This window comes from Nilaparvata lugens, chromosome 4, assembly GCF_014356525.2.
Source record: "Nilaparvata lugens isolate BPH chromosome 4, ASM1435652v1, whole genome shotgun sequence".
In the NCBI taxonomy this organism is placed as follows: Eukaryota; Metazoa; Arthropoda; class Insecta; order Hemiptera; family Delphacidae; genus Nilaparvata; species Nilaparvata lugens.
This window is the reverse complement of record NC_052507.1, coordinates 6650605-6664608: the sequence shown is the minus strand read 5'-3', so window position 1 is coordinate 6664608 and position 14004 is coordinate 6650605. Positions and strand designations below refer to the sequence as shown.

The 14004-nt window shown below is 34.7% G+C and overlaps 2 protein-coding genes across 4 annotated transcripts in view; one reads left to right on the top strand and one right to left on the bottom strand.

Moving 5' to 3' along the window:
* Positions 1 to 14004, top strand: part of LOC111063637 (transcription factor IIIB 90 kDa subunit) — a 130032-nt gene that overhangs the window by 33068 nt on the left and 82960 nt on the right. The window lies entirely within an intron of this gene.
* LOC111061964 (BTB/POZ domain-containing protein 6-B) overlaps positions 1 to 14004 on the bottom strand; it is a 55755-nt gene that overhangs the window by 15969 nt on the left and 25782 nt on the right. For 2 of the 3 annotated variants that reach the window (XM_039425620.1, XM_039425622.1), the window contains exons 2-4: positions 5700 to 6026; positions 4752 to 4899; positions 2635 to 2851 (exon numbers count right to left, since the gene is read on the bottom strand). In XM_039425620.1, coding sequence (XP_039281554.1) covers positions 2635 to 2851; positions 4752 to 4899; positions 5700 to 6026 — 692 coding nt within the window. Of the gene's footprint in view, positions 1 to 2634; positions 2852 to 4751; positions 4900 to 5699; positions 6027 to 8080; positions 8320 to 14004 lie in introns of those variants that run through there. The other variant, XM_039425621.1, reaches the window with a different exon arrangement.

Genomic DNA, 14004 nt, shown 5'->3' with positions numbered 1-14004 from the left:
ATTAACATACTGACTAATACATATCTATCTAGAAGCATCAGAAATGAACGACACAGAAAAATGCATCAAAATCTGCTATTAGTAGTAAATTAATGCTTACAATAAAGTTTGTACTTTCATCTGAGGTAATAGAACACTTATTGCTCTGAGGCCCAGTTGCACAACAGCCGGTTAAATTTTAACCGTGATTAATTTCACGAGAACCAATCAGAAAGTCCGTCTTTTCATATTTTGAAAAGTCTTCAAATGTCCGTCTATGATTGGTTCTCCTGAAATTAATCACGGTTATAATTTAACCACCTTTTGTGCAACCGGGCCTTATTGCTCTGTGTGATTAATATAACAATATTTAGCTAAGGAATCATCAATCAATTGACAACGATGTAAAATGAGTATCAGTTACAAAACATTTTTTATGCAATTTATGTTGTCTCATGCAACATTATTTAAATAAACCTGTAAAGATTGAAAACAAATGTTAATTATCTGGGTTTCACTTAACTAGTGGATTGAAACGTTATTCAGAATACATCTAGAAAACTTTGGAAGATTCATAATGGAAGAAAAAGACTTGACTATTTTCCACAATCATTGAATATTATGTATTTGAAGTAAAATTGAAATGAACACATTTTAACAGGATAGAGTAGATCCAAGTATAAATAACTAAGAAAATAGTTGAGCAAATCACGTCCTTAATGATTGGTTTAAAAAATCAATGTCACCGAAAACTAATTACTATTTAAATAAATGAATGCAAAAAGCATTTTAAAAATAAGTCGCCGTTTTCTTCATGAACATGTCTATGATAGCTGCTCAGAATTTGTTGAGATATTTGTAACAAATTAAGCTACATACACACTAAACGGCATTTCACAACGTATATAAATTTTAATTTGAATAAATTTATATTCTAGTGTGTATGCAGCTTATTTCGAAAATTATAAATTTACACTTTGTAACAAAATATAAGCGAATTGAATGAATTCCGAGAATCATGAAGGAGGATTGGAGATTTTAATAAAATGAGGTGGTGCATAATATTTATGATTGAATGAAAACGAATTGGTTATTTTTGTGCATCATCAACTGATTTGAATTATCGTTATGATGTACCAGACCCGGATGATTAAATCAAAGAATATTCGCATGACATGTTTTTGTCCCTTACGGTAAAGGACTTGATAGAATAAAACCTATTTTGATAAAATAATTTTATGATATATAAACTGATGTGATATTTCCCCATAATTAATGAAAACAAACCAAAAGAAGTCAACCACTGTTTGATTTTACAAATATGAATTCACAAAACAGTGACAATTTCACGACACCCTGTCACATATTTAACTTTGTTGTTCACTTATGTGTAAGGGTGGCCATTAACGACAAGGTAAGTGTGTTGTATCTGTGTGTAGATGCTCGTCATGCATGTTTTGTCATTGGAGCGAAAGGCTTCGAACAAAAACAGGTGTTTTACAGTAGCTTATAACATAAAATAATCAATCAATAATAACGAGTAAACCACTGGAAAATGATACAAAAATGATCTAACCTCATATAGAACATGTGTGAACATGTGATACACGTCATACATTGTTGTGTCATCAGTGGAAGGCTTAAAACATATTTTTTTTTAGTTTAGGTTTTTGTATCTGTTTTTTTCTTCACTGCAACATACTTGATCTGTCGTTAGTTGCCACCCTAAAGCATGTTTCTATGCTATGAAACCTGTTGCTGGTTAGTTAACATTGGAAAAATCAAACAATGATTGACAACGTTTAGTTTTTCATTCATGTTACACTAGTATTGACAAAAATAAAATAATTATTATTAAACGAAAATCCCAATTAAATGCTGTGAATCACCCTGAAGACTTCTGCTACTGCAAATATTGACAATAGAGTAAACAGCTAGATGGAAATTCGATGAGCTCTATTATAAAAAAATTATTTGTCAGCCGGGGAATCATTCCCTCATCGAATTTCCATCTAGCTGTTTACCCTGTTGTCATTATTTGCAGTAGCAGAAGTCTTCGGGGTGATTTACAGCATTTAATTGGGATTTTCGTTTGATAATAATTATTAATTAATTAGTATTTGAACAAATGCAACTTCCAATTTATTTTCATCTGGAAAATAAAATATCTAGGCTGAATATTCACTTCTTCTGGAGTGATATTTTCAATAGTTTTAACAAAAAAATGTGGAATTAATAGAAATTAAATCTTTCTGGAGTGATAATTCACGAAATATCTGTGATGATATGAAAAATAACCTGTTATGTTTGTGCGCAATGAAGTTAAAGAGAGGTTTAGGGTATCAGTCAGTGTAGTGAATTGTGGGTAACGGCAGACTTTAGACAGGGCACGCGGTAGGGAACAAGGTCGCACAAATTTTGATAAAAAATCTGTCCAAAAATATTTGTGATGTAATGAAAAAGAACCGGTGAATTTTGTGCGTAATAAATTTGAGGTTAGGTTACAGCCTAGGGTATCAGTCGGTGTAGTGAATTGTGGGTGACGGCCGACTTTCGACAGTGAACACGGAAGGGGCCGAGGTCACAACTGCCGAGCGTGACCCGACGGTGGTGGGGGGGCAAGATGATATCGATATCCAAGCTCTGACCACGTACCTGGGCGTCGATGACCTCCCAGCAGCGCTGCATGAGGTTGGGCTCCTCGAAGAGGCGTGATTGGCTCAGGAGGAGGCACGCGTTTTTTGCCGTCAGACTAGTTTCGAGGTAGTTGACGCATGCGCGCGCCAGGTGGGGCACTATGTACTTTTTGGCCACGTACAGGGTGGCGAGCACGGTATCGGCTTCTAGCTGCACTTCGTCGCAGTACAGGTATCTGGAAAACGGAGTTCGGGGTTAGAAGTTGTGTATATCAGGACTCAATTTATACTCTTGAACAATATATTCTAATACTCGTAGTTCTGTGAACAGTAGACCTCGCGCTCAGTGAGTTAAATTGACCTGTTGTTATGTTTTCTCAAAAATTAATAAATAATTTATTAATTTAAAATGTCTATAAAAAATCCTAAATAATTATAGAGCTTTCTGTCCTATCGTACCGTGACGTGTTGTCCCGGAATGTGAGTGTGAGCGCTGTTATCAGGTCTGGCTGCAACTGTCTACAACGTTGATGGAAAGATACAATTTTCAAGATGTTCGATGTTTTTGAACGGGTAGTATTATAGTCAACTGTCTACTAACGTTGATGGAAAGATAAATTTTCAAGATGTTCGATGTTTTTGAACGGGTAGTATTATAGTCCACTAGACAGCTGATTTATGATGAATAATTCTATAGTCTGATTTTTACGGTAATATTGGCGTATGAAGGAGGCTCCTTTTTCCTTTTATATTATCCTTGAAATGCAAAATTTCCAAAAACCTTGTATATACGTCGACGTGCAATTTAAAAAGGAACAAACTTGTCAAATTTCATGAAAATCTATTACCGCGTTTCGCCGTAAATGCGCAACATAAAAACATATAAACATTAAGAGAAATGACAAACCGTCGACTTGAATCTTAGACCTCACTTCGCTCGGTCAACAAAGTATCTGCAATCGGAATTGGGGGACAAGTATACAGGGACTGAAGTTCTACTCTCTAACAATAATATTGTAATATAAAAGTATCTGGGAAACGGGAAAGGGGATTAATTAAAATTAATTATTAGTGTTTATGTATTTTGGGACTCGAATTATACTTTGAAATGATGATATTAGGAGCATTTAGGAAACGTAAAATGACTTCTACATTGAGTTCCAAGTTATAATGGCAGTGGACGAAGATAGGAGAACAGCGGCGCCGATTCTCTGCTTTGCCACAACCTTCTATAGGATACAACTCATACCTGTATATCTGATGAAATTTTGACTGTTCATTTTTGTTTTAAATGATCAATCATATTATATTCGCCAAGGAAATATATATTCAAATAGCAGGCTTACTGATCATTATTAACAAGTATCGACAATTATCAGATCAGATTTACCAGGATAACTTTAACGACATCTACATAGGCCTACTATAGGCGGTGGAAAAGAAAAAGTGGCAATCATGCCGTCCTATCATGGCAACGCAATGAATTCATTTATACAATTTATTTATTTATTTTCAAAGGCAACTCTCTACGAGTATTTTAAGCCCAGGTGATAATTGACAATCACAAATCATGATTACAATATAAAATATGATTGGGAGAAGACAACAGGCATAGCCCAAAACTGTCTTCTCCCAAATTTTTACATATAAAAGTTTCAAGAAAGAAAGAGGTTATGACTCCACTTTTCTCTTCAAAACTAATATAATAAAATATAATGAGGGGATGAATGACTATGCCGCACCATAGCTTCCCATTTTTGATATTCAATGAATGAATGAAAGAGAGAATGAATGAACGATGATGAAATATATACAATTCATTTCAAAACTAAAATTTATTTGTGAATTATGAGGAAAATGGTTTGTAGTTATTGATTATACCAGTGAATTGATTGACAATGATTTTTTGCATCATTATTATAGCATCTATTAATAAAGTTGATAAGCTAATCTATTTTGAATTCTTGGAGGTATGTCCCATCAGTTTATTCTTCTACATTGGCTAAGGACTAACTTCATTTTATACACAGAAAATAATAATAATGTGATTACTGGCATTTGTAGACTAGATGATAGTGACAAATTTTGAATGCAATATTATTAGAATATTTGGAGAATAGAGAATACAGTACTTACTTCAATAACGTAAGAAAAGCTGAAGGTTCTACATCAGGGACTTCAATCTCCTCTTTATTTTCGGCCAGACCACCGTAGAACATGGCGTAGAATACTGAACTTCCTGTAGCTAGCACATACTTGTGGGCTGGTATACTTTGTGTGTGACCTGCGAAAAAATTATACAATTATTATAAAATTCAAAATAGTTTATGAACTTTATCAAGATGAATTTTGCATTGAAGAATTTTAGATCAGTTATTTTTGCACATTTCTGAAATATCCAAAAAATATTTAATATATAAGCTTGGCACCTGTTTCATTGGACTTTAAATTTAGATTCACATAAGATTCTATTTTTTTAGAACATGTTAGAGCTACCAAATAATTATTCAGTCAATGGCTATTGAGATATTTCAATAATTTCTGGGATACTTCTTCTATGAAATGTACTGAATTGTGCACGTTTTTTGAAATATTTTCATAATCATCAAAGATATGAGCTTGGGACCTGTTTCATTGGACTCCAAATTCAATTTCACATATGATCTGACTATTTCTTAGAACATGATAGAGCCATCAGTAATAATTATTCAGTCAATGGTAATTGAGATTTATCAATAATTTATTTCTGGGATATCCAATGAAATATAATGAATTGTGCACATTCTTTAAATATCCCAAAAACCATTGAAGATATCAACTTGGGATTGGTTGCATTGTTGAACATTTCCACTCAACAGTTGGATGAATGAACTAGATAAGGTTGTTACACCATTCCAGTCGATGTAATTAGAAAGTTGAAGTAGAAGTCTCTTGCCTACTATGCCTACCTGGGCTGCCGACGATAAACCGTATATTAGCCATCAATCATTTAAAATTCAATCAACTCGGTATATACATCGTTTTTGAACTTGTCCATTTTTCATCGGTTGTAAAAATATTGAAGCAACTAGATTCGGTGGTTACCTGGACTGCCGACAATGAATCGTATGTCGGCCATGAGTTCGTTGTTGAACATGGCGGCGTTGCGTTCGCGCACCGTGGACTTTGTGGCCTGCCAGTTGGGGTCTAGCGTCACCTGGTGGCCTTGCAGGTTGAAGGTCATCGGTGATGAGGAGGCGGTGGAGGAGGAGGAGGTTGTGAGTAGGGGCGAGGGTGAGGCGAGGGGGGAGCTAGGTGCGCTGGCCGGCTGTGTGATCTGCATGCTTTCACGCTGTGAGATGCCACCGCCGCCGCCGCCTCCGTTGTGAGGCGGGGAGATGGAGAGGCCGCCGCCATTGTTGAGGGTTTCGACTGAAACAAAAACGGGGAAATTTAGAGGAAAATTGTCTTAGAACTCAGGGAATTTAGTGGTAATTCAAATAACAATGTAATTTTGACTCAGGTGTTACGAGAATAGATGAAAATTGTTGAGCGTTTCAACTGCAAGAGAATTGAAGGAATTTAGTTTCAACTGCAAAAAACAAAAGGAATTTAGTGGCAATACAAATATCAATGTAATTTTGGCACAGATGTTTATTGTTATTGAAGGGACGGATTCAAGGATTCAACCGAAGCTTATTGTGTTCCCAAGTAGTATGTTAGGCAAACCTATGCCCTTTACAAGAACCAGGAGTTTTTCCCTACACTAACATTCCATTCATCACCTGGTTGCAATCCAGTGTGATATGCTTGGCACTCTCTTCAGACTGATTAGTCCTCGTGACCTACGTGAATTCCACTCCTGGCCTTTTTGTAGGTCCTTCCGCTGAGAGAGGGGACGCCAAACTGCCTGTAGGGCACCCGGCGCCCGGCCACCATCGACTCAGCCTCTTGACCCACATTTGTGCCTGGAGTTTCACCCATCTCTGGTCTCTTGGCTTTTTCTTTTTGCCCCTCCGAAACTCTGCAGGGTCAAAAGCCTCACCAATCCCAAGAAGTTTTGCCTGAATGGCCGCGTGGGATAAGGAGGAGATGAGGATGAGGAGGAGAATGAGTGATAGAAGTAAGAACTTCATCTTCTTACTAAATTCTTCTATCTTCTCTAAATAGGAGGAGGAAATGAAGAAGGAGTAGAATAGGGAGGAGATTGATTGATTGAGTTGAGTGCTTTATGCAGATTACAATCAAGCGTTACAATCTGCATAAGAAGCGTTACAATCTGCATAAGAAGCGTTACAATCTGCGGAGAAGGAGAAGAAGGTGGAAGATATGAAGAAGATGAGGAAGAAAAATGAGGAGGAGGAGAACTAGAAGAAGAGGAAGGAAGGGTTACAATATTATTATACCATGTTGCTATGAAATGCTTTGTGGTGATAAAATAAAAAAAAAATCTAAAATGTATTGAAAACAAAACAAATTTGATGTGACGTTGACACAGGGATTATAATTACAGGCTACATAATTCCACGTCAAGTATGCCTCGTGTTTGCAAGTAAATATTGTCATGGAAATAAGCATAGATTTGAACGGTTATACGATCCTTAGGTCTGGTTTCATGGTATGTCTATTAAATTTAATATAACTGCCGTAGAATGACTGTTCTGTTGTCGTCTGAGGTCGTATTTATTACAAGTCTTTAAATGAGGCTTTTCATTTGTTACAAAACTGGCGTTCTTTTCCAGTCACTGAATCAAACACATTTCATTTCAAAATATATAGGTTAAGCTGGCACAGTATTTATTCGATTAGGTGGTGTGGCTTCTTTGATTTTTGTCCCTTTTCAATATTTTGACATATTAATATCTATAGAGGACTGCATCTTTAAATTAAAACTGGCAATTTGAACTAAAAGAGAAAGGATGGCTGATAAACACTCAGATCAACCTAACCTAGCAGAATGCAGTCACAACTTTCACTTTTATGTAGTTAGTGATGTTTTAAAATTTTTACTTGAATTTCTTCAATATTATTGTAGAATGATTCAATAAATATCTTACATTTTTATTCACGGATTTACTATCAATTTTTCAAATAAGATATTATTTCTTGATTAGTTTTTGATTAGAGATTGGGAGGGAAACATTAATTATTCAACATCTTTATGATAACTCAGTTCAAAGATTAAATATAGCTCGACACTTGATATAACCATTACTTGCATGTAATCTGGGAGGAATAATCTGACTAATTCTAATAACTGCCTTTCAATTTAAGAAAACTGGGCGGATACAATGAAATTGAGACCTCAAAATGTAACCTTCACAATTAGCCAAGACTTCTGTATTAACTAGAGTAGGTCTATATCAAGAATTTCTGTTTGCATGACTGAACCATAAACTAATTATTTACTTGACTGGTGTAGAAAATGTTAAAGTTTCACATTTTGACGAGATTTAAGTTGACATTTGATAATAGAACCTACTTACCATTGACCCACTGATTGGTTTGAGTGATAGTTGAATCAGCCATTCTCTTAATAGGTTTTTGTGATATTTTAGAATAGAGATTTGACATAGCCATACTTAAAATGAAGAAATACGGTAGTTTATTTTATAAAAATAATTCACTAATTAAAAATTTAGCAGCCATTTTGCGTGAAAACATTTTACACGACAGACGACAAGATGCAATTCATTGAGCGTCTGCAGTCTGCCTATTTTTGCTTGTTTACGGCAAGTGTTGCCAACCTGCAGTAGTAAAATTATCAACTCGAATGGATACAAACTTGAAAATGATGCACATTATTGATTTTATCTTCCACCTTCTAAATTATTGTTGATTTAAAAAAAATATTTTTGTTTTGGTTACTTATATTATTAGGTTATTTTTTATATTATGTCATATGATAAGCATAATAATATGCGTTTGAATATACTGTCTCTTTCCCGCTCTACTCTCCTTCAAAACTCCCTCCCACCGTACTCCGTCACTCTCATTCTCTGTCTTCCTTTTCCTCTCTCGTCGCTCTTTGTCACACTCGCTCACTGCTCTCTCTTGCTCTCACTCTCTTACAGTATTCTTCTCTCTTTCGATTAATATCAATCTCACAACCACCCCCTTCCCCTCACCACCCTACACAATAGTCTAGTAGGGGATTCCAAAATATGTTGTATTTCATATATTAGTGTATTCTGTATTGATTTTGTTTTTAGATAAAATTCAATTGAATTCTCACACTTTCTCTCCCTTCATACAGTCGTGGTCCAGAAATGGGACATAACTTTTCCCACTTCCCCAAGGAAATAATTTCTATTGATTAAAAATTATCTGACGTATAAATATCTACCACAACAACTTTACAACAACAAAGAAAAATAGCATTCCTTGTACGGTACTTTTATTGTATCCAAAAAGTTTTTCCGAAGTGATAAAGAAATCCGGATAGAAGATTTGTTTGATTCCAATGGAATTTCATAAGCTGATCAGAGAGTTAGCGGTAAAAGAATAGGAGATAAATGAGAGAGATATGCAAGATATATGAGAGAGTTATGAGTTGAAAGTTAAGGTACTACTGTAATGTTTACACATGAAACGGTGAAGTTTGGACCTAGGAATCCCCTTCAGCACTTTAGGTTAGGATAATTAGGGTTAGGATAGGATTAGGATAATAGGGTTAGGTTTGGTTGGGATTTTATGAGAATTACTGTATTTCAGTCTAATAGTTCTTTGAAATTTGATACAGGAATTATATGGAGAAATTAACAATCATCCACGTCTAACCCTCTCAAGTATGAATTTGCTTGAGAAATGTAGACAAATGCATTGAAAACTCGAGCATGAGAAAATAAACCCTCTAAAAAACGCTGAGGTACGCTTGTAAAAGCGCCTATATTGGGCGTATCTTTGACGTAATTTTGAGGTCCTCTCAAGACAACATTTCTAGACCCTTGCTGAACTTCTGTACCAAACATTCATGACCTGTCAATCAGTTCTTGAGAAGGCGTAGAAAACGCAGGAAAACGCTCAAAAACCGCGGAACCTGGGTGTTATTCGAAGACTCTCCCAATACAACATTTTTATACCTCAGCTGAGCCTGTGTACCAAATCTGAACATTTTCTCTGAATTAGGAAAATATTTGGATTTTTTTTCAAATCCGTTCGTAGTGCGCCTCTAGATGGCAAACTGAACAAACCTGCCAAATTTGAACGTATTTGGTTCAGTAGATTTTTAGTACAGTTGATTATGAATGAATGAGTGAGTGCGAATGAATGAGTGCTATTTCGCTTTTATGTATATAAATGAATCGATTATTTTGACTTAAGTTTCATAACAGAATATCGGGGCACCGAGCTTCGCTCGTTATTTATTTATAAACACAACACAATTCTATAAAATGATTGGGGAAGGACTAACAGGCACAGCCCAAAACTGTTTCTTCTCCGAATTTTGATTTATACACTATACATAGTCCAGAAAGTGAGTTATGTTCCATACACTTGAATTCAGGTTCAATTTTCAGTCCAAACATTTCAAAACAAAAACATTCTAATTTAGATTATTTACAAACCAATATTGAATAACAAAATAACACTCACTAATCACTTAAAATTGTCAAATAATTAATAACTTTGAAAATTATGATATACTCCAGTTTAGAATGATTATCATTCTAATGATAATCTATTATCATGTCATGTCAACCATTCGGATTATTTTGATAAAGTCGATTAAAATTTCTCGCTGATTGATTATAGGCTACAGCTGGAAACAATTCTGTCTCTCTCACACACACGCATCTACTGTTTCGACAGACGACGAAATTATCATCTGTTTTTCCAAGGATGAATAATTGTTATCCTTTTCAAGTCCTTCAGCGAGTTTTCCCAGGGATGAGACCTAGTGCAATCGAATTTTTATATCATAAACCTACCACGTTCCAAATTTCGTGAAAATCGTTAGAACCGTTTTCGAGATCCGTTGAACATAAATAACCAGATATAAAAATATAAACAGATATTTATACAGAAATTGCTCGCTTAATATAATAGCATAAGTGCAGAATTTATCGTATCTATAGTAGATCAGGACCGGTACTTAATTGAATTTGAATTTATAAATTATTGAATGAGCGAAGCGAATTCTATGTTTCAAGTCAATCGGCGTTTGTCTGTTTGTTTGTTTGTACCGCAGTTACAGTCGCAGTTATGGTCCAATTTGGATAAAATTTGGTATACAAATACTTTAAAACAAGGCGCAGAAACGTATGTATTCAAAAATTTTCAATTCATCCCTGTTTCAAGATGGCGGCACTTTATTCGGAAATTTTACCCTAAAAATCAACCTAACTTTTCAATACTTTTTCAGATCAGGTTCAAATTGGGCTCATTCTTCTCAGCTCTTCAAAACGGTATTATTTCATGTATCACATGTTGAAAATTTTCTAATTTTTGGTATTTGATTTTTTTTTTTTACTAGTCCCAATCCAAGTTTCAGATTTTTCATCTTTTCAACCGTGCTTCCGAGCTGAAAAGTGTAGAGGACCTTTATTCTTCAGCGCTCCAAGGTGGTCTTATATTTCATATATCACATGTACAAAATTAAAGAAAATTATAATTCGATAATTCCCCCCTCCATCCAAAAGTCCCAAATTTCAAGTTTCAGATTTCTTATCTCTTTAACCGTGCATCCTAGCTCAAAAATGTAAAGAACTTTTATTTCTCAGCGTCCTCCACCGATCCTATTGCATTTATATCATCATACTCTAAATACAATTAGTATGTGTGTTTGTGTGTGAATAAGCGGGCGTGTGTAAATAGTGATTTTAGTGAGTGTAGCGAATTCTACTGTTCTCTGAACTACTAGTTACAAACATTATAATGTGAATTATTAATGAGGTAATGCAACTCACATTGTGAGTAATACATTGAGTTATAACATTGATACTATGTTCTTTGTTCAACGTGAGTATTTTTACGAATGCATATCGTTCACGGTGATAGAACACGTATTATATCATTTTGGTAATAGATTGACGCTATATCGCCTAGATGTAATAATTTTGGAAGTCTTCTTTCTTCAAGAGAAAGCTATCTGGACGTTACGCAATAAAGCGATGAAGCTTTCTCTTGAAGGCAAAATCATAGGCTTGCATCTACCATAATAAGGTGATTGTGGAGTTTTGTCTCTGATATTTCGTTGCCACTTTTCATATTTACGGAAACATACTTTGTGAAGAATTTATTATTCGAAATTTCTCTCTTGTATCTTGTAAATCCTAATAGAATTCTAGCTCAGTATTCAATCTCCTGTATTATATGGATACATTAGTCTTAATCCTATACTATTAAACGAGCAACTTCTGTTTATATGTTTAGATATTAATATGTTTGTATTTGACCGGATCTCGAAAACTGCTCTAACGATACTCACGAAATTCAGAATATAGTAGGTTTATAATATAAAGATTCGATTGCACAAGGTCTCATCCCTGGGAAAACTCGCTGAAGGACATTAAAATATAATTAATATGCATCCTTGGGAAAATTGCTGATAATTATTTCGTCGTCTGATGGAAATGAGTGAGCGAGTTCATGTGTGTGGGACTGTGTAAAAATTATGACTCAGCTGTTGAACTTTTGTAATCATTGAATCAGGTACTTGGTGCCGGTTGCAAAGAAGCCGGGTTATTTTCAATCCTGATTAATTCCAGTAGATCTGGAAATGGTCTTCTCTGATTTGGTTCACGTGAAGTTAAACAGGATTAAAATTTAACCGGCTTTTATGCAACTGGTCCTTTGTGAGGGAAATTTTTGCATTCTTCTGGGAATTAATCTCAATTTACTGTGATTAGATAGAACATTTCTGTATAAATGTTATGAATGTTATTATAATTTCTTCTTTCGTAATAAATTTTTTATGCTTTTGTACTCCAGAGCGAAGCTCGGTCCTCGATATTATTGGTCTTATAATATAGTCTCAAATGAATTAATTATTTACTAATTATTATTTTGAGTTTTTGACGATACAGATTGGACTGACTACTGTTGTATTTTATAATTATTTTTTATTTGTGGGTTCCTTAGCAATTACTGATGATGATTTTTGTAATTATATGAAACATCATAATTATAATCTCTTTCTATGAAAATCATCTAAAATTTAAAAATTCTCTTGAAGGAAAACTGATGTATTTCTCGGGCATTGTAGGTCAATTTATTATTCAATTGTTAGCATGTAATTTTAATTCAATTTATTGCCATTTATAAAACGTGTACAATACTATAAAAAGTTTTAATATGTTCCCGAAATAGAATAAAAGAATAGGAGGTGAACATAAGTCTAGAAATAGATTATTCTTCTTCTTTTCCGGCTTTACAGCTCAGCGTGAGCTTTAGCCTCTTCCACTATCTGCCTCCATAACAAACTATCACCTGCCTTCTGTTTCCAACCAACGACCCTCATCAATTTCATCTGGAAATAGATTACAAATTAAATAAAATACTCCAAATTCCTAGTTTTGAATTTTGATTAGTTTAGATTTGACATTGATAGAATAAACAATTAGATTGTTGATACTGGTTGAATCGGCTTGAAGTTGTCAAAACCACTAATTTATTGAAAAATGGAGAACCAAGTTTTTGTTGTTACAGCATTACAATACGGCATCAATCTCTAGTGAACCCCGGCAGATAAACTAGAAATACAAGAATGAAATCCCGTGTTTCCCCCCTATATTCACTAGAAAAAATCTATGATTTATTTATTGGATGGAGTAAACAATACAGTAGTTGGAAAAGAAAAAATCTGGTGTGGCACACTCGCACAACTTTCCTTGCCGTTATGAAAATTTATCACCTGACGCTAGTGTTCCCGCGCATCTCAAGTCTACTATTCAAAGATCTAAGCCATCTGGTGACAGGACTATAACGCTGGAGACACACGAGGTCTGTTATCTCTTCATAGTGAATGATTTAATAGAATCAACAGCTGCCAACAGTTTGCAATTGAAATAATAACATTTTCTCGAATTTCGAGCTTATTTTTAATTTTAGGTGAAAATGTTACTGAACATAAATTGTAGAGATTCTCATGCTCAATCTTTTCCACTCAAAATTATTTGTTTGAATTGTATCTGAAGCCTGATAATTGGGAATCTAAAATCAAACTTTGCATAGATGGGGCGGAGCTCCTGTGATTCTTACAGATATGGGACTTGTGGCAGTTGATAGAGCTAACAATGACTATTTTAGGTAAGAATTTGATCAAAATCGTTGGAGCCGTTTCCGAGAAAATCACGAAAAACCCTGTTTTTGACAACATTTTCGCCATTTTAGCCGCCATCTTGAATTGCATTTGATCGAAATTGTTCGTGTCGGATACTTATAGGGGAAGGACCTTTTAAGTTCCAAA